Below are 20,682 nucleotides of genomic sequence, written 5' to 3'. Positions count from 1 at the left end.
CCTGCCAAGAAGCAGGAATATTGCATTCAAAGCACCCCTCACAGATGGCCATCCAGCCTCTGTTTAAAAGCCTCCAAAGAAGGAGCCTCAACCACACTCCAGAGCAGAGAGTTCCACTGCTGAACAGCACTCAGTCAGGAAGTTCAGATGGAATATCCTTTCTTGTAGTTTGAAGGATTGATAAAGAGATGTTACTTTATACAAAACGCATGGTTAAACACAAATTCCCACAAGATACTGAGACCTGTTAACCTAACTAGCTTTAGCAGAGAAATAAATGCATTAATTAGGGCCACTAAAGGGTTTCTAATCTGATCAGCTCTTTATCACTTTCAGTATCAGAAGAAATGTATCAGTTAATTGAGAACATGAAATGGAGAATGAAACTGCAGTATTGTACTTCTTGTGGACTTTCTATAGGTAGATGGTTGAGTATTGTGGGAACAGATGTTAGCTATAGATAAGCCTTTCATCTGATCCTGTAATGCTCTTGCATCCTTATTATAGATAAGTTTAAGAAGTAACTTTTCTGCAGATACCAAACTGATCTGTCACCATCTTTTGTCATTACAAAAGAATTGGTATTTGAAAAGCATTCAGCAAATGTATGTCATATTTCAACTAGCATTCAGGCATGCATTTCAAAGCTAATCAAAAAGCTGCAGGCACTAAGAGGAACGCCTATCAAACGATATCCCCATCGTATTTGATCTCCTACCTGCAGCAAATTGTTTGCTCCTACGAGGAGAACGTGGTTGGCGTTGAAACAAATCACTTGATCCATACAGTTCAAAGCTTCCCATGCTTAGCAAGACTGTCTTCTGTATAAAATCCACAACAACCAAATTGCTGGAGTTTCCAAATGCAACTCTGTGAAAAGAAACAGCCCTCAAGAGCATTGTCTTTTGGCATTATCTCTTCCAAAATTGAAGAGTGCCAATTGAGACATATTACAATCGAGACAGGAGCTCAATTATGTCTGTTTACATCAGGGGAAGACCTGTTTATTCCTCTAGATGTACTTGGACTACAACTCACAGACTCCTGATCACTGGCTTAGTTGGCTAGGGAAGCTGAGTAGCAGTCCAATACTAACCACACACCTCTCGTCACTGCTTTACATAGTAACATCTAATTTGCAGTTATTCCTGCCCTATGTCCCATCACATCCTTTTACCATTCCTCCATGGGCTGATAAAACTTGAATACTTTGCAGAGTTGGGACAAGTTGACATCATTATCAAGTATTTAAAAACTGGGATTTAGTAATTGCTCACTATAAACAATATTGAGGTAGAATGCAGTTATTAGGATTTGAAGAATAGTACAATTTTGTAGTATTATAGAAGTTAATTAACACAATTTCTTGGAAGATATATATGATAATTGGGGCCCCTGGTGGCGCAGTGGGTTAAAGCACTGAGCTGCTGAGCTTGTTGACCAAAAGGTCGCAGGTTCGATTCCAGGGAGCGGCGTGAGCTTCCGCTGTCAGCCCTAGCTTCTGCCAACCTAGCAGTTCGAAAACATGCAAATGTGAGTAGATCAATAGGTACCACTCCGACGGGAAGGTAACGGCGCTCCATGCGGTCATGCTGGCCACATGACCTTGGAGGTGTCTATGGACAACGCTGGCTCTTCAGCTTAGAAATGGAGATGAGCACCACACCCCAGAGTCAGACATGACTGGACTTAATGTCAGGGGACAACCTTTACCTATATATGATCATTATAACCAACTCTTGGGAAGTTGGAAGGTGTATGTTTATCCCTTGAATTAGTAGTGCCAGAGGTTTTTGAGGTTTTTTTAAAAATATTTCAGTTTATTTTATTTTATTTTTAAAAAAGCAAAGTTTATTGATTAGTTCAGTGACCATATCAATATTAAAAACAAAAACAGAACATAAATAGACAATAATCACTATCCTAAGACTCCTGTAATAGTGAACTAACATACATTCAAACGTGATTACGTTAAAAGATAATTAAAAATATCATCATTAAAATGCCAAGGTAAAATTTCAAACCACAAAAATTAAAAACGAAGGTTAAAACAAAATAGACCAGCTATTACACAATCCCAAGCCACTTCAGATATCTGCATCACCCCTACAGTTTATCCCAATTGCCTCCAGATACGCAGTTCTCAGCTGCATTGCTTTACGAAGGAAAAGGGCTGTTTGGTGTGTTATCTTAGCATTCTGGCCAGCCATTAAGAATTTGGTTTGATATTTATTTATTTATTTATTTATTTATTTACTTCATTTGTTGACCGCCGTTCTCAGCCCTAGGGCGACTCACGGCGGTGTACAACATGTAAAAAACAGTTTACAATAAGGCAGAACACAACGAAATATCAACATCACTAGCAATGCATAACAATAATATAATTACACGAAATCATCCGCGCCGTCTCATCATAGAATCGTAAACCAATCTCGTAATCCGTATTCCGTTCCAGTCATCATTGCCAATTGTAGTAGCACTTAATTAAACGCCTTCTCAAATAACCAAGTCTTTAGGCTCTTGCGGAATGACATAAGGGAGGGCGCCTGTCTGATGTCTACAGGGAGGGTGTTCCACAGCCGGGGGGCCACCACCGAGAAGGCCCTATCTCTCGTCCCCGCCAGACGTGCCTGTGAGGCAGGCGGGATCGAGAGAAGGGCCTCCCCGGATGATCTCAAGGCCCCCGTGGGCTCATAGGCCGAGATGCGGTCAGAAAGGTATTTTGGGCCGGAACCATTTAGGGCTCCCAGTGGGGATATGGGGATCCCAGTGGGTCTTCTGTATAATGAATGGTCCGAGGTATTGATTTCTCTCTTTGTTGTACAAAATACAACTAAACAGTACATGTGTAATATCCTCTACCTCTGTCGCCCCACAGATACAGAAATGTTCATTATATGGAACTTGGCTAAACCTTCCATGTTTAACCATAGTATCTATCTGTTCAAATCTGGACAGTTTTTAATTATTATATTTTATACAGTGGGATCCTTATATTAAAACTACATTTTTATTGCTAAAATAACATACAAAATGGCATTTTTTTCTATTTAAAGCAACGCAGCTGAGAACTGCATATCTAGATTTGATTGGGGTAAACTGTAGAGGTGATGCAGATATTTGATCTGGATTGGGACCTCGTTAACAGCTTGTTTATTTTAACTTATGTTGTACTGTGGATTGTATGCTGAATGTGTATGTTAATCTATTAATTTATTGTTAAATTTTACTGATAATGATGTATAATGTTTTAAAATGATTTCATTGTGAATTGTAATTTTTATGGTATTTATGCGGTTAGCATCCTCTGATGCTCATGTGAGGCCACGCTGAGTCCCCCTTGGGGGGAGAAGGGCGGGATATAAATATATGAAATAAATAAATAAATATGTGTTAAATGTGTTTGTCAAATGTTTTGATGCGGACAATGGGCTAATCAAAAAAACATACCACTAGAAGTGCCAGGGGTTCTGGGTTTTGTTTTTTAAAAAATATTTTGGCTTTTTCTATTATTGTCTTGATTTTTTTAGAAAGCTTTTTTTTTCTTATGAGATGTTTTATATACACACATATTTTTATGATAGCAAAATATATATTTTAAAAATATTTATAGTATTGAATAAAATTACCTTCAGCTATGTGTATAAGCACCGGGATTGTGGCACAGCTGGCTGAGTGTCAGCTGCATTAAGATCACTCTGACGAAAAGGTCATGAGTTCGAATCCAGCCCGGGTTGGAGTGGGTTTCCAACCAATTGTGTGTAGCCTGTTGTCGACCTTTGCAACCCGAAAGACAGTTGCATCTGTCAAGTAAGAAAATTAGGTACCACCTTAAAAAAGTGTGGGGAGGCTAAATTAACTGATTTATGAGGCCATAAAGAAGACTCCAGCAAAGCATTCCAGCGGGGAAGCATGCGGGGAATGCAGAAGTGCTTCATCAGCGTCGCAGATGGACGATGAAAGCGACAGCTCCCCTGGCGGCCAGAAAAAGTTAAATAGCCTCTGTGTATGTCTGTATATGTTTGTATGTCAAAATTTGGCATTGAATGTTTGCCATATATGTGTACATTGTAATCCGCCCTGAGTCCCCTGCGGGGTGAGAAAGGCGGAATATAAAAGCTGTAAATAAATAAATAAATAAATAAATAATCTATTTCATGTTTAGATGTGCGTCCCATCTCCTTTTATATATATATCTGCAAATATAGACATCCCAAAATATTTTTTAAAATCCACAATCCAAAACACTTCTGGTCCCAAGCATTTTGGCTAATAGATACTCAGTCTGTTTATATTGTGTTCTTTTACTAGTACTGTAGTAATCACTGGCTACAAAAAGACAAAGAGAATTATTTAAAGACAGCTAAACTACGCTGGCTGGATATGGAGCCAATGGGAAGAGTGGATTAGAAACACAACATATACACATCGCTGAGCCATAGAAAAAGACATCAGGCTCTTTCATATCGAGTTTTAAATATAAAGTAGTCCGAACACAAACACAACCTTTTTCAGTACAATGTAACCTATTACCTGAAAATATACTGGGTTAACTTACACTCCATAAGCAGAGTTTGCAGTTAGACAGGTTATTTGCTGGGAGGCCTCTCCATCCGACCAGACCAGTTGGATAACAAGCTCTGCTTGGTAACCAGGAGGCATTCGCACAGGACGTGTTTTAACACTAAGGAGAAAAGGAGAAAACAGAAATTATGACCCAACAATATGAGTAGAAATGGATTAATGGATGATAAAGCTTCCTGCAGAGCACTAGATGTTAACATAATCTCACGTCAAGAAAAAAGCAAGAAGGGGAGGTGGGAGAAGGAAGTAAGGAAGTTGAGATCCCCTGCCTCAAATGATTTGTCATTGTTCTCTTTCTCCACCTCAGGTTTTCAGTTTAGACTAAGCCATCAAGGTACACATAGTACAGTAATACATGCTTACGGCATATCTCCCCATTTAAGAATTTCAGTTGTTAACTATGATGCACACATGCCAGTGGAAGTGCCTTTTTCTTCTAAAAGAACATTCATATTAACTGAACTGATCTCTGTTTGCATGTCTCTGTATTTGATCCATTGAAATTTATATGACTACTAGAACTTCTGTGCACATATGATCTATAAGGCTGTCTCTCATGAATAAAACAAACAGGGTAAAAAAAATCTCTTGACATTTTGAATCAAGTTAATTTCAGAACTATATACATACTTTGTTTTGTTCACCCACACATATGTAGGATGCCCACACGCCTTCATTTCAATCATTTTTTTTTTCATAAACTGGACATGAAAATCCCAGCAATTTGACTTTGGGGATGCTTATATCCATCATTTGGGGATACATTTTAGGTAGTTTTGAGTGAGATTTGTAAGATTGTTACAAGCATTCTACATTTTGTTTTCTTTATTGCATCTGCTACATATCCCTATTGATCATTATTCATTTCTTTAGAATACCACACTATCAAGAAGAGCTCCTAAAGTTTCCATTTCAACAATATTAAAAAAAAATCTTGATTTCTTATTGCAGTATTATTACGAGGTCTATCAATATGCTTAAGAGAAATATAAAACATACTTTGTTTGGATATTTATTATCCAAATAGCACATCAAATGGAAAATGGAAGGAAAAAGGAAGAGGGGCCAACCAAGGACAAGACGGATGGATGGCATCCTTGAAGTAGAATCATAGAATCAAAGAGTTGGAAGAGACCTCATGGGCCATCCAGTCCAACCCCCTGCCAAGAAGCAGGAATATTGTATTCAAACCACCCCTGACAGATGGCCATCCAGCCTCTGTTTAAAAGCTTCCAAAGAAGGAGCCTCCACCACACTCCAGGGCAGAGAGTTCCACTGCTGAACAGCTCTCACAGTCAGGAAGTTCTTCCTCATGTTCAGATGGAATCTCCTCTCTTGTAGTTTGAAGCCATTGTTTCGCATCCTAGTCTCCAAGGAAGCAGAAAACCAGCTTGTTCCCTCCTCCCTGTGGCTTCCTCTCACATATTTATACATGGCTATCATATCTCCTCTCAGCCTTCTCTTCTTCAGGCTAAACATGCCCAGCTCCTTAAGCCGCTCCTCATAGGGCTTGTTCTCCAGACCCGTGATCATTTTAGTTGCCCTCCTCTGGACACATTCCAGCTTGTCAATATCTCTCTTGAATTGTGGTGCCCAGAATTGGACACAATATTCCAGGTGTGGTCTAACCAAAGCGGAATAGAGTGACTGGCTTGACCTTGAAGGAGCTGGGGGTGGTGATGGCCAACAGGGAACTCTGGCGTGGGCTGGTCCATGAGGTCACGAAGAGTCGGAAACGACTGAACAAATGAACAACAACAACATGGCACATCAAAGACTGCAAAGTTGTTTGCAGTATTAGACAGGGGGAAGAACAGGTAGGGTTTTCAACAAGACTACAATTCATTACCTGAGACATGGGATACTGTCCTTCACCATTCCTTCAGATGCTACAGTATTGGTACTGCCTGAGAGATCTTTTAAAGATGAAAGGTGAGAGGAGGCATTTGGAAATGGAGGAATCACTTCTGCCTCTGGACTAATGTTATCTTCTATCTCACTTTGAAGTTGGACCTCTAAACACTTAGGAAAAAAGAGAAAATAATATTTAAATTATTTTAAAGAAAACAATTAAATACTGTTACTTTAAGAAATAATAATAAAAATAAATAAAAGTCACTTTCAGTAGTTCTAGGAAATAGATACAAATGCAGAGCTAGCAATTCAGATTCAGTTCAATCCTATACAGGCCTACTCAGAAACAAGACTCAGCCATTTCAGTTGAATTTACTCCCAAGTGATATACAAGACTGCAGTTTTTAAAACTCATGGTTCATCTAGAAATAGGTGACCAGTTTGACTTACTGGAGCTGGAGCAGTTCCCAGCAAGAAGGTGGCAAGCTCAGAATAGTTCTCCCAGAAGAAGATCCCTCGTGACCCAGTCATTGGGACAATACTAGCAGATAAAAATTGGAGACCAAAACTATGTGGGTTTCCCATTATTCTTAGCCCCCACCATTCTTACATGATTTTAGGAACTGTGACCTCAACCTGCCCCAAACAACAGAGTACAAATATCAACATTAACATGAGAAATGAAAAGCTTGTGAATGCCAGTGATTTCTTCGCACAGTCAAACAAAACCTCATGATTTCCCTGAAGATCATAACTCTGTCCATGGAGAACACAACTGTTCCTGGTCATCTGTTTAAGTATGCGGACTGACAGGTTAGTAAAGAAAATCAGAACAATGATGAATGAACAAAGGACACTATTTGAGTGAGAAGTAAAATATCTAATCGGAAGACGTTTCCAGAAGCAGAGATGGTGAATCATGCTGGAATGTACATCATTTGCTTGCCCTCTTAGTAAATGTTAAAACTAGCACAAGCATGATCTTCCAGAAGAAATGAGGGATGGGAAGGGGGGAGGAAGAGTGTGGCAAGTGGCTTGAAGAGGTATGCGCTGGATAGTTGTTTATGAAGTGCTTAGCGTTGGGAAGCAAAAAACGTGTACAACTATCAACCACATCCTTACATAGCAGAACTCGTAAATTTTCATTAACTGATAGAGTTTACAAACTTCTGCTTTGAAAAGGCAGGCAGGTCCCTCTATGTTAGGCATGACTGTGCCAAATGCTTCCCATTTCACTATATAGGATGTCCCAGTTGATAGTAGCAGAGTTACTATAGAAAATAAGCATGCCATCATTAGAGGCTAGAAAAGTCCAGATGAAAAATCATTCCCTGGTCTGTTGTTGTTCATTAGTTCAGTTGTTTCCAACTCTTCGTGACCTCATGGACCAGCCCACGCCAGAACTCCCTGTCGGCCGTCACCTGTTGACCCCAGCTCCTTCAAGGTCAATCCAGTCACTTAAAGGATCCCATCCATCCATCTTGCCCTTGGTCGGCCCCTCTTCCTTTTTCCTTCCATTTCCCCTAGCATCATTGTCTTTTCTAAGCTTTCCTTTCTTCTCATGTTGTGGCCAAAGTACTTAATCTTGGCCTCTACTATCCTTCCCTCCAATGAGCAGTCGGGCTTTATTTCCTGAAGTATGGACTGGTTGGATCTTCTCGCAGTCCAAGGCACTCTGAGCACTTTCCTCCAACACCACAGTTCAAAAGCATCTATCTTCCTTCGCTCAGCCTTCCCTAAGGTCCAGCTCTCACATCTATAGGTGACTACGGGGAATACCATTGCTTTGACTATGCAGATCTTTGTTGCCAGTGTGATGTCTCTACTCTTCACTATTTTATCAAGATTGGACATTCACTGGTCTACGGAGCATTATTTTACTTATTTATTTATGTGCTTAATTTATACCCTGCCTTTCTCACCCCCTTAGGGGGATTCAGGGCAGCTTACAACTCCAGCAATGATGAGGCAATAAGGGAAAAGAGCCATGCATTTTGCTAAGTCCCAGGCAGTCTGCAATAGCTGGTTAAAATGGGATTGGGGCAAGGACACAGAATGTTCTGAATCAGCTATTCTTGTACAAGTACATTCTGCATACATGATGGTAAAAAATGTTTAGCACACTCAGAACAGCTACAAGGGTGCAAGTTTCTTGTGAATATTCTCATTTTGAATGTAGCTCTGAAAAACCTATGTGTAAAACTGCAGATAGAACAGGAAGAACAACATAAATCTAGCAAATTCTCTGTGGTTTCGATCCTGGACAAAGTTAACCAAGGTGAGGAAAAAAATGTTTTCATTTCATAAAATAAAATAAAATAATTGTCTTGTATTGTCGAAGGCTTTCATGGCTGGAATCACTGGGTTGTTGTAGGATTTTTCGGGCTGTATGGCCATGGTCTAGAGGCATTCTCTCCTGACGTTTCACCTGCATCTATGGCAAGCATCCTCAGAGGTAGTGAGGTCTATTGGAACTAGGAAAAAGGGTTTATATATCTGTGGAATGACCACGGTGAGACAAAAGACTCTTGTCTGCTGGAGCTAGGTGTGAATGTTTCAACTGGCCCCCTTGATTAGCATACAATGGGCTGACTGTGCCTGGAGCAAACTTTTGTTGAGAGGTAATTAGATGTCCCTGCCTGCTTCCTCTCTGTTGTTAATGTGTTGCAATTTTAGAGTTTTTTAATACTAGTAGCCAGATTTTGTTCATTTTCATGGTTTTCTCCTTTCTGTTGAAATTGTCCACATGCTTGTGTATTTCAATGGCTTCCATTGTCATTTATTTTAGTTTTTTCATTTCCAACAATAACGCTTAGGGACTGGTTATTGCAACTATTATCATGAAATTGATTAAATCTATACTAATTTGGAGTTTTAATTATATTTAAAATGCAGAATTTGAATTACAGTACATGAAGTTTTTTAAAAGTATCCTTTATCCAAAATGATTGATCAGAAGTGTTTTGGATTTTGTAATTTTTTTGGATTTTGGAATATCTATATATACATATACTTATATCATGAGATATCTTGAAGATGGGCCCCAAGTCTAAGCACGAAATGTGTTTGTTTAATATCCCTTTTATAAACATAGGTATATGTGAAGGTGATTTTACATACAATATTTTAAAGAATTATGTGCATTAAACAAAATCTGCACTGGACCATCAGAAGGTGTCACTATCTCAGCCACCCACATGGACAAAACACATGCAAACTTACTGATATTTCAGGATTAACTTCATGCTTGCTGAATCTGTAAACAACAACATACGCAGAGGCTCCTGCTATACAAAATATTCTACTTTCAGGACACCAGTACATCAGCTGGATGGCGAAAGGATCCTCTTCTGCAATTTCTGCTGTTGGTTTTCCTTCCAACTTCTGTTTTTCAAACACCTTTGAGGTTTTCAACTTGTACAACATCTGTAGTGTAACTAGAAAATATTAAAGTCACCTACCATATGTCTCCAGAATAAATCAATGCAGAATAATTTGTAAAAACACAGTTCTTGTTTTCCCCAGTATTGGAAGACAGCGGGATGAAATATCACACAATGTAGTAGAACAGAGTGTATCACTAGGATTATCTGTTCTCTGATTTGGGAGATGATCAAAAGCATGCTTAAAGCATAATGGAAAAACAGGCCCCTGATGCCCTTGGTTTATGAAAAGATGAGCAGCATTTCAAGATAAGGAATTCTGTATCTTTTTAAAAGTTGAAAAGGGGCTAACAATTTGGTAAGGCAGAAAAATGGGAACTTGGAATTATTGCCATTTCAAGTTCCCTTCCTTTAACCTTACAGTTACAGTTTTACCTCCACTGAAAAGAACCTATTTGTATTCACATTTGCATGCACAGTGAGGTGCCATTCCCCTTCTTCCCATGAAGTCCTCTAATTAACATTGATTATAAAAGAATAATAATAAAGTTTCCACTTTCACCCATCCTTCTACTTGCTGAATTCTTTAATCTTCTTAACCCAGTTTTGTCCTCTGTACCACCATCCCACCGCACTCTCCACTTTCCCTCTCTTCCTTGCAAAGAGCATGGAGATGGTACTATACAGATACAATGAGGATGAATCATCCCAACCATGAGAACCCTCCCCACACATTTCTCAAAATGCCACATTTTATAATGCAAGGTGGGAGCCATCAATAAGAAGAGTGAATCACACTCCTATTGACATACTTTCTATGGCATACAAAGTTTTTTTCCCAAAGGAAATCAAAAATAATTCAAATTCAGAAAACAGTGTACATAAACAAAGATCCCTTATGTCCATGCATTTTTTGTGTGAGAGAGATAGAGAGAGAGAGAAGGAGAATGATGATAATCAGTTTTCTATCTGCTGTATTTTATTTTGTGCTGTCCTGATGAGCTCTGAAACCCTTGCATACTGCTGTCCTTTCTGCCCCATCCTGGCCTATAAACAAATACATGTTGATTTCATAGCTTGAAAAAATTTACATCATATAGGTAGTAAATAATTGTGACTATCTTTCCATCCTTGAGATATTACCAATTTAAAACATCACAAGGTCTCTCTTTAAATATGCTCTTATTAATCAGTATTAAACATTAAAACGTTAACCTGTAACATTAAAACATTTAAAAATTATGTTTAGAAACTTACTGGCAGATGCATCCCAAAATTTTACTGATCCATCTGCATGGCTTGAAAAAAATAGATTAAAAGTCAATTTAAAAACCAAAGTATAACTCTTTTATATTTTGCAACACTGTAGAATTCCTAGTACTCTGAACACACTAAAAAGAATAGCCCAACTTTGTAAAATGCAAGGGTGAAATAGGTATTTAAAAATATCTTGATGGAGGAAAAGGAGCCTAGCAAATAAAGTGTCTGTGGCAGGAGAAAGGAAAGATGTGGAGGACATCAATGATAGCTACTGGGAGTGCAGGGCTTGGAGACGACAGGTTTATTTGTGGGGACTTTTAGAACTCCAAGCAAAGAGGGTACCGTTCAGCAGTCTGACAAAAAGCTTGGTCTGAAAAGAAGCATATGGAGATGCATATGCATATGTAGGAACTTTGGAGGAGCTGCATGGGAGACTGGAATATTGTATGTGTGTGGGGAGAGATTTTCTCTGCTGCTTATTAAAAGCAATTGATGAATATATAATTACACCACTGCCTATTTGATGCTTCACAAACTACGATATAGATCAGGGAGTATAGATAAAACAGCATTATTATGTACTAAATGTAAGATGTTTTGAAAGAACTGATCTCAGCACTCCAGATGAGGCCTGACAAATGCAGAATATATTATTTCTCTCTATTTGGAAGCTATGCAGGCTACAAGAATATTTCCCCCATTGATGCAACATCACACCACTGGCTCATGTTCAATTTATGATCAACAATAATCCCAAAGTCAGCATAAAGTACTGCTGAGCTAAGTAAGCATCCTTCACCTTTGGTTTAAAACAGGGGTCCTCAAACTCTTTAAACAGAGGGCCAGGTCACAGGCCCTCAAACAGTTGGAGGGACAGATTATAATTTGGAAAGAAAACATGAATGAATTCCTATGCACACTGCACATATCTTATTTGTAGTGCAAAAAACACTTAAGAACAATACAATAATTAAAATGAAGAACAATAATTAAAATAAATGTAAACTTATTAGTATTTCAATGGGAAATGTGGCCCTGCTTTTGTCTGATGAGATTGGATTGTTGTTGTTGTTGCGTGCTTTCAAGTAGTTTCAGACTTAGGTTGATCCTGAGCGAGGGCCGGGTAAATGACCTTGGGGGCCCGTATCTGGCCCCCTGGCCTTAGTTTGAGGACTCCTGGTTTAAAACCATAAAATCACAGAATAATAGAGTTGGAAGAGATCACACGGGCCATCCAGTCCAACCTTTTACCATGCAGGTTTTTGGTTCAAAATACAGAATCTTTCGTTTGTCTTTGTTGAATTTCATTTTATTGATTTCAGTATAGTTCTGTAAATCAAGGCTTCTTAAACTTTTCCACTTGTGATCCCTTTTGGCCTGAGAAAAGTTTAAGTAACCCCAGGTATATAGGTATATAAAATAGGTATAAAAATTAAACATTTACAGATAACAAATCAACATTTTAAGCTTGCTAAACAGACAGATTTTTCTTTTTATGGAGTACAGCTAAAACATTTTCAGCAGAGTCCATTGTAAACAGTAACATATTTATGTAAATGTTCAGGTGGAGTTCAGAAAGGTTTTGCTGTGGCAAAAATTTTTTGGGACCCCAACATAGAGCTAAGGCAATCTGATTTGTGGTTGGCACCCACAGTTTAATAAGCAATGTTCTAGATCAGGGGTCCACAAACTTTTAAAACAGAGGGCCAGATCATTGTTCCTCAAACTGTTGGAGGGCCGGATTATAATTTGAAAAAACATGAATGAATTCCTATGCACACTACATGTATCTCATTTGTAATGCAAAAAACACTTTAAAAATACAATAATGAAAATGGATAATAATTTTGACAAATATAAACTTATTGGTATTTCAATGGGAAGTGTGGGCCTGCTTTTGGCTGATGAGATAGGATTGTTGTTGTTGTTGTTGTTGTGTGCTTTCAAATAATTGACCCTGAGTGAGGGCCGGGTAAATGAGCTTGGAGGGCCGCATCCGACCCCCGGGCCTTAGTTTGAGGACCCCTGTTCTAGATTGTCAATGTTTTTTTGAATTTTGTTCCAAACTTCCAATGCACTAGCTAGCTATCCTTCCCAATTTTGTATCATCTGCAAAATGCCAGTCTGTTGTTGTAGATAATTTATTTCAAAGGTGTCATAACACCTTTGAAATAAATTATCTACAACAACAGACTGGCATTTTGCAGATGATACAAAATTGGGAAGGATAGCTAGTCCTAGATAGCTGTCCTAAAAAGCCTAATTGTACAAAATATTGGATCATATGACAACGATCAGTTGGATCACCAAATTTAGGGTATTTAGATTCACTTGTCACTATCAGGAAACAAGCCTTCAGGTGGTCTTTTACACTGCCATATAAAATCCAGATTATCTGCTTTGAACAGAATTATATGGTGGTCAGAGGCGGCCCTAGGTAATTTTCAATGGTAAACAAACAGTATTTTGGCGCTCCCCCCCCCCCCCCCAACCAATTATTGATATATATTTTCTTTTCGTCGTGGGAGTACTGTGTGCCATAGTTGGTTCAATTCCATCATTCGTGGAGTTCAGAATGCTCTTTGAATGTAGGTGAACTATACATCCCAGTAACTACAACTCGCATATGTCAAGGTCTATTTTCCCCCAAGAGTGCCTCAAGAGCACCCCTGGGCACAATCAACTATACTGCAAATGTTTACTTTGCGTAATAGGTTGCTGAGGCTTCCCCCGGACTGCTAGGGCTGTTGTGAGCCGAGGGGGAGCTCCTCAAGTGGTGGTCGAGGGGCATTTACAGAGGCACCTCTGCGCCCCTGGCAAAAAAAAGTGTACTGCGACCGCTTACTTTGCGTAATGGATGAGCCACCCCTGATGGTGGTGTAGACTCATATGAGTCTACACCACCATATAATTCTGTTCAAAGCAGATATATAATCTAGCTCTGTACTGTTCAAAGCAGATATATAAACTAGCTCAAAGCAGATATTGGATTATCTACTTTGATAATCTGGATTATATGGCAGTGTAGAAGGGGCCTAAGTGAAGTTTAGCTAGCTTCATCTTGAGCTTTCTTGCACCTGCACTTAGGTTATTCTTCCTTGACACACTTATCCTCATTAAACAGAGGATACACTGGGTTCTGACTACTGGGGTGGGCATTAAGTAATTTGTGAACTATCTGAAAAAGCTCTCCAGTTGGAAAATCACTAGGCTTCAAATTAGCACAAGCAAGATTTTGGATCAATAAGCTTATGAGATTGGGCCAGCTTAATACACTGGCCACTGCTGAAATGACTAGCAACTTATAATAATAATTTCCTTACCCTGTAATAATTATTTCAGGATATGTCTGTGCACCTAGGTTCCATGCTCCTCCACTGACTGGCCACTCCTAAACACAAATGGAACAGTTACATTACAGAAGTTACATTTAGCATGCGGAAATGTTATATTTTGTATTTATAAATTTGATTCATCTCAGCTCTGTAGATATAGCAGAAATATAGCTGAAATGCTATGTTTATACTAGGAAATTAAAGCAGACACTGGCATGTGATACACTCAACATCAATTTGCAGAATACATTCTGTACTTAAAAGGTACTCAGGTTGATAAGAATATTTTTGGCACAATACTTCAATTTCCTATACAATGTACCTGGATTGTTCACTGTGGTTTTCCATCTATAAAGCTATGTCTCTATTCATATACTTTTCAGTTTTATTACATAAGAATACACCAAATCTGAAGATTTCTGTTAATCCTCTTAATCCTAAACTCCTTTTCTCTACCAATGCCAGGAAATGGTGGGTGGAAAAACAGCAATCTCGGGAATCAGAGCAGTGGGTGGGATTCTGCTAGTGTCAGGGGCTGGATACAGAGCAGGAGCAGCTGGGGCATTACAGAAGGAATGAGAAACACTTATAGGTCTACAGGACAATTCTGGGGATTCTCTGCAGTTGCAAAGTCTGCTATGTTTCTATGTTTTGAACCATGATCCTCAAAGTGGTGATCTATGGCCTGTTGCTGGCCTGCAAGTAATTGGCTGCCAATCCATGGCAAGTTTCCAAGAAAGAAAGAATTGGTAAATAGCCACAAATATGCTGCTGGTCACTGAGGAAAACCCGAGCTAATCCACCATATCAGATAGTGTAATAAATGTTGGTTTAGAACACATGGAGCTCATTATGCCTCAAGGCTTGTTCTACACAGGGCCACTGGAACATAGTGAATGATATGTTTAAGACAAATCAAATTATTTACAAGATTAAATAAATAAACAAAATAACATAAAAAGTATATACTCATGCATAAGCCAAACTCATGTTTAAGTCAAGGGTAGGCTTTGGGGTTAAAATTCTAGATTATGCTATAATCTATTAGTAAGTCATGGGGAAAACATAGGAGCACAATTAAAGCTTAGAGAGACACAAGGAGGAGGGTATATGTGAGAGTGGTAGGTGTTGTTATGACAACCCCTGATGATGTTGGTACTAATGTGCCTATGGCCATCCAAGATAAACATTACCCACAAGAAAGAAAGTCAGCCATAACTCCTTCCTCACCCATTTTAGCCAGAATGGCATGGCCTACACAGTGAGCACCTATTAAAAATGACCACCAGTCTCATGATGCTTATACAGTAAGCATCTATTTAAAATGGCTGCTGCTCCACCTCAACTGCCCAAAACAGATGATGATGAGCACAGAGGTAATCAAGCCATCATCATCACCTGTTTCCAGCACTAACCTGGGAATACTTTGATTCAGATATTTCAGATTTTATGTTGTCTAAAAAAGAGACACGAATGGAGGCCAAAAGGGAGAAACGTGCCAAGAGATAGGAGCATCAAGTCAACCCTGACTGAGACCGCCTTCCACCTGGAAACCAATGTCCTCACTGCAGGAGAACATGCGGATCAAGAATAGGGCTCCACAGCTCCGATGGAACCACATGTAGACACCACATCTAAAGGACCATCATCCTTGAGTTACGAGGAATCGCCTAAGTAAGTAAGTGTCTAAAAAAATTCTATGTATATGCAGCAGCCCCCCCCCCCCCCAATCAAGTACATTGAAATCCAAGGATTTATTTATTTACGCCATTTCTACCCTGCCTTTCTCCACCCCACATGGGACTAAAGGCGGCTTTACAACATAGGCAGCTATTTCATGCCATTAAAACAATGCAAAATTACAATATAAGTTTAAAATACAGGATTATAAAACACATCAGAACATTTAAAACATTAACTAATATAATCACTGTTAAACCACGCTATTCATAAGCGTGGTTAGTATTAGTTACAACTAACATAAACACACTAAACCAAAGGGAATTCTATAGGCATTCCCTTACCAAGTTATCTCTGTGTCAGTGCTTGGTTGGGATTAGCAATTGGATTTAGAACAAAAGAATTACAATAAATAAACAACAAATAATCTTAACTAGTCCTGATTCAATATATTTTTTACCTTACTGCTGTATCCTTGCTTCTTATGTTTAGCGCCTATAGAATATAGCACAGGAATCAAATCTGGCGGACAGTCAGCAAAATATTGTGTGCAGGTAACTGGTGAGTCGTGAATGTCCATGGGATAAGGATTTTCAAAAATTGGATAACTAATTGAAAAAGATTTTTATGGGATTGTATTAGCATATGATTCATATATAAAAAAATATGCAATCAATAATGTTAAAATATAACAAATCACAAGTAATGAGCACTATTTACATTGAGAGCATATTTCTTAAATTTCAGGTGTACAACTTCATTTTTTAAAAAACCTAATGAAGAATAAATGTATTCTTAATTTCAAATAATGAATTCATATAAAAATGTAAATGGAGTCTAAGCTAGTGTAACAGCCACAGTTTTTTCCATGGTGCTCTGTAAATAATTGTTTCTGGTGGATACTGTCAGTCCTTTGCTAATTATCCTATCGCTAGCTGATTTTCACTGATGAAGTAAACCTGTTTACACTGAGAAAACTATACCCCATTTAAATACCCCCAGCAACTGAGATGATGGAAGGTTCCTTTGTATGAGAAATCCCTTCACACAAATTTCAGGGAGAAGAAGTCTACCTGTTTGTTCTAACATGCTGGTTGCTTACTTGCAGGTAGGTGGTTTGTTGTTGTTATTAATTGCTGTTTGTAGAAGCATTAAATCATGTCAGATTTCCCTAGTAATCTAAAATGGATTACCCCACACAGAGAATTACTACTTCCGTAGGACGTAAGTCTCTGTCCACTTTATTGCTATTCTTTTAATGGTGTTATAAAATTTTAAGTAGATTTTTTGGCATTCTGCTGCAATTCCTCTTGCAAACCATCTTAAATTTGGACCAAATAGCAGGGTATAAAAAGGATGAATGAAATAATGTCATACATCTACAATCCCCCAACATCTTGATTGAGAGTAATAAAAATAATCAAATTTTAAAGTGGCAAGTAGATCTGAATCAATACATTAATCTTATAAAACCTTAATCCCAAATGACATTTCTTTCCTACCTCAATCCAGTTTAGTCATCAGGGGAAAAAATAGACATGGAAAGAGTGTGCAAGTCACAAACAGCTGAAGGTATGCCAAATATGGATTTCATTCTGCACTGATGGCCATGAATCGTACTTATTTTAATACATTTTGTATATTATTTTCCCTAATTTGAAATAAAAGGATGAAAAAATATGGCCTTTTCTTCAAACGATTAAGTGGTAGCACTATATGGAATTAATACTTACTGGCTTTGAGTCAGGTCAACAACAATGAGATCTTTTTCCAACAGTATAACTACAGCATAGGGTTCTTGAATCTCTAAGAATCAAAAATCAAGCATCAATATTATTGAACCAGGACATGAAATAAAACCAAATTATATAGTAGGGATGTGTTATTTTATATTATTAGTTCCCACAGAATAATTTCATGAATGTTTACCCTTTGCAAGACCATCTTGAAAAGCAAATGTGCCCACTCACTTTTTTTTAACATATTTTATTATGCTATAAACACAAATCAGCAAACCATATTCCAAGTGTTACAAGCGTAAATCCCAAGCAATTCAACAAATATTAAGGTGTTATGTTAATTTACACTGGTGTATATTATATTTTTTACCTCCCTTCCTCCTCAACCATAGTATATTCCTACTAATCTTGCAGATCCAGCCACTGGTAAAGTCTTTATATTTTTCTTTGATGCTATTGTTGGCTCCTCCATTTTTCACCTAGTTGAAATAGACCTTCCATCTATTTGTAATGACCATTTGTTTGTCCCTTCTTGTTGCTTGCTTAGTCATAATTCATGTAATGTCTAACAGCACTTGATCATACATATAATCATTCCAATTGCTTAATGCCCATTTCGATTTGTCTTTCCATCCTCTAGCGATCACCACATGTGCTGCTCCTATTGTTACTTTATATAACTCCTGCAATTGGTTTTTATAATTGGGTGTTCCAACACTCCTCATAGTAGCAAATCAATATTAATTTGAATTTTTATCTGCTATATCTTCTGAATTTTTCCTTGTATCATTTGCAATAATTCTTTTATTTCAGAACATTCCCACCACATATGCGCATAAGTACCTTTTTCTTTATTACAATGCCAACACTTCAAATTCTTTCCTCTTTTACCATATATGCCAGTTGTTCAATGTGGTGATCGCTAGTGGATGGAGTTCCATACCATTTTAATACCACCTTTTTCCAATTCGTTATATTTTTCTGTTTTTATTTTATTCATGTTTCTAATTATTTCCTCTATTTCTTGTGTCCTTAATGATTAAACCCCATTCCATTTGTTACTCTAACCATAAATTCCTTATCTCCTACCTTCTTCCGCTGTCTTCTCCATCATATAGTGGCCTGAGGCCGGGAGGAGTGTCAAGCAAGGATTATGGAAGCTATAGTTTTTCACACATATTTTTTACTTTTACTTTCCCTTGTACCATTGGGAAGATAGGGGAAAGGTGAGCAAGGAAGGTTAAAGCCGTTGGCAATTCTTTCTCTCATCTGCTGACTTCTCACATAACATAAGAGGACAAATAAGCTTCATGGAGATTATAGCCTTTGGTAATCTTTGCTCAACTCATATGTTGACATGAGGGTGGAAGCCAAGCAAGGATTAGGAAGGCAATAGCCTTGCACAGTCCTGTCTCCTCACCACTGATGTGGCAGAGGGGCACAGGGCAGCCAAAATAGGATAATTCTCTTTATTACCTATGTTCTGATAGGATGTTCACAATGATGTGGATATTGACATGTACCTAGTATTTGAAAAAACCATTTTTTCAGAAACCATTATTGTTCTCTGCTGGCCTCTGGCCCTATTTGGAGAAAACTGGAAAAATATTAGTGTGATGCAGGTGTGTTAGAGTGTCCTTGAGTCTATCTGATGATTGTGAGAAAAATGAGAAAAGAGCTTGAAGAGGATTCACCTTGAGAAGTCCCTTTCTTGATTGTTTTTTCTCTCCACTCTATGAATATATTTCCAAACCTATTACATAGCTATAGTTCTGAATATTCTCGTAATGAAAGTCTTCTAACAGAAGCCTGAATAGCAAGACAGTAATCTTCTAAACTGGAAAACATCATATTTAAATAATTTTACTGACATGAATATGCTTCATCAGCAATAAGGTTAAAGAATGCTACCTGAGATGAAAAAGCATTTATTTTTTTCCTATCTTGGTGTTGGAAAGATGGCATAATTCAAATAGTTAAGCCTATTTGGAACACTGATGAAACTGCCTGGAAATCATGTTATTCTGGTAATACGTTTAGTTCCATGTTCCACAAGGTTCGCTTATAAATATAGCTTCAACCTTTAATTAGTGTGAGAATGTACAATCTGTTCTGGAACCAGGGATGAAAAAGAAATTCACTGGGTTCATATTTTCTTCACACTTTTCAACTTTGGCAGCAAAATGAAACTGATTTTTCCTTGGACATCTATATATTTCTGAGACTTATGGTGAATTTTGGTGACAATAAAGTTGCAGAAAACCATCATCTAAAAATGCACATATACAAAAATGGGCACAGGCCTGATTTAGTCAACAATATGTTGGCTCATTCAGCCTGCATAGATGGTCCTTGAGAAATGTAAGAAAAATGAAATTTCAAAAATTTTCACACCTCTATCTAGAAATTGTATGGTAATACACCCACAAGAAACTAGTTCTAGCATTTCCATTGCTACATAGGCAGAAGTAATTTTTGAGCACAACCATTTTGCTATGGATATGTATGAAATAGGATGATGGTGATGATGATGATTATTATTATTATTAACAACTCTGTTTCATACAGAGGTGTAGCTGAGTACCAAGGTGACCAAAGGCAAGCAGAAACAGTGGCTCCTCTTTGGACCATAGGCTTCCCTTTGGGGCCAAGAAGCGTGGTATGAAAACCTCCTAAGGACAGAAGATGGAAGGAGTGGTAATGAAGAAGGACCACTTTGAGATCAGCAGTAAGGTACCCAGAATGTCATAGCATGACATGTGGAGGCACAGCAGGACAGTGGGGGTGCAGTGCCAAGTGGCCATTATTGGCTCAAGACCTCTGTTTCCACATAGAATCATAGAA

General features: G+C 38.1%; 1 protein-coding gene across 2 annotated transcripts in view; it reads right to left on the bottom strand.

Annotated features, from left to right (window-relative positions):
* STXBP5L (syntaxin binding protein 5L) overlaps window positions 1–20,682 on the bottom strand; it is an 86,074-nt gene that overhangs the window by 25,308 nt on the left and 40,084 nt on the right. For both annotated transcript variants that reach the window (XM_060763389.2, XM_060763390.2), the window contains exons 11-18: window positions 17,833–17,905; window positions 16,560–16,707; window positions 14,408–14,475; window positions 11,082–11,122; window positions 9,664–9,878; window positions 6,437–6,609; window positions 4,562–4,687; window positions 719–870 (exon numbers count right to left, since the gene is read on the bottom strand). In XM_060763389.2, coding sequence (XP_060619372.2) covers window positions 719–870; window positions 4,562–4,687; window positions 6,437–6,609; window positions 9,664–9,878; window positions 11,082–11,122; window positions 14,408–14,475; window positions 16,560–16,707; window positions 17,833–17,905 — 996 coding nt within the window. The remainder of the gene's footprint in view (window positions 1–718; window positions 871–4,561; window positions 4,688–6,436; window positions 6,610–9,663; window positions 9,879–11,081; window positions 11,123–14,407; window positions 14,476–16,559; window positions 16,708–17,832; window positions 17,906–20,682) is intronic.

This window comes from Anolis sagrei, chromosome 2, assembly GCF_037176765.1.
Source record: "Anolis sagrei isolate rAnoSag1 chromosome 2, rAnoSag1.mat, whole genome shotgun sequence".
Classification (NCBI taxonomy): domain Eukaryota; kingdom Metazoa; phylum Chordata; class Lepidosauria; order Squamata; family Dactyloidae; genus Anolis; species Anolis sagrei.
The sequence above is the reverse complement of the archived record's forward strand: the minus strand, read 5'-3'. Positions and strand labels throughout refer to the sequence as shown.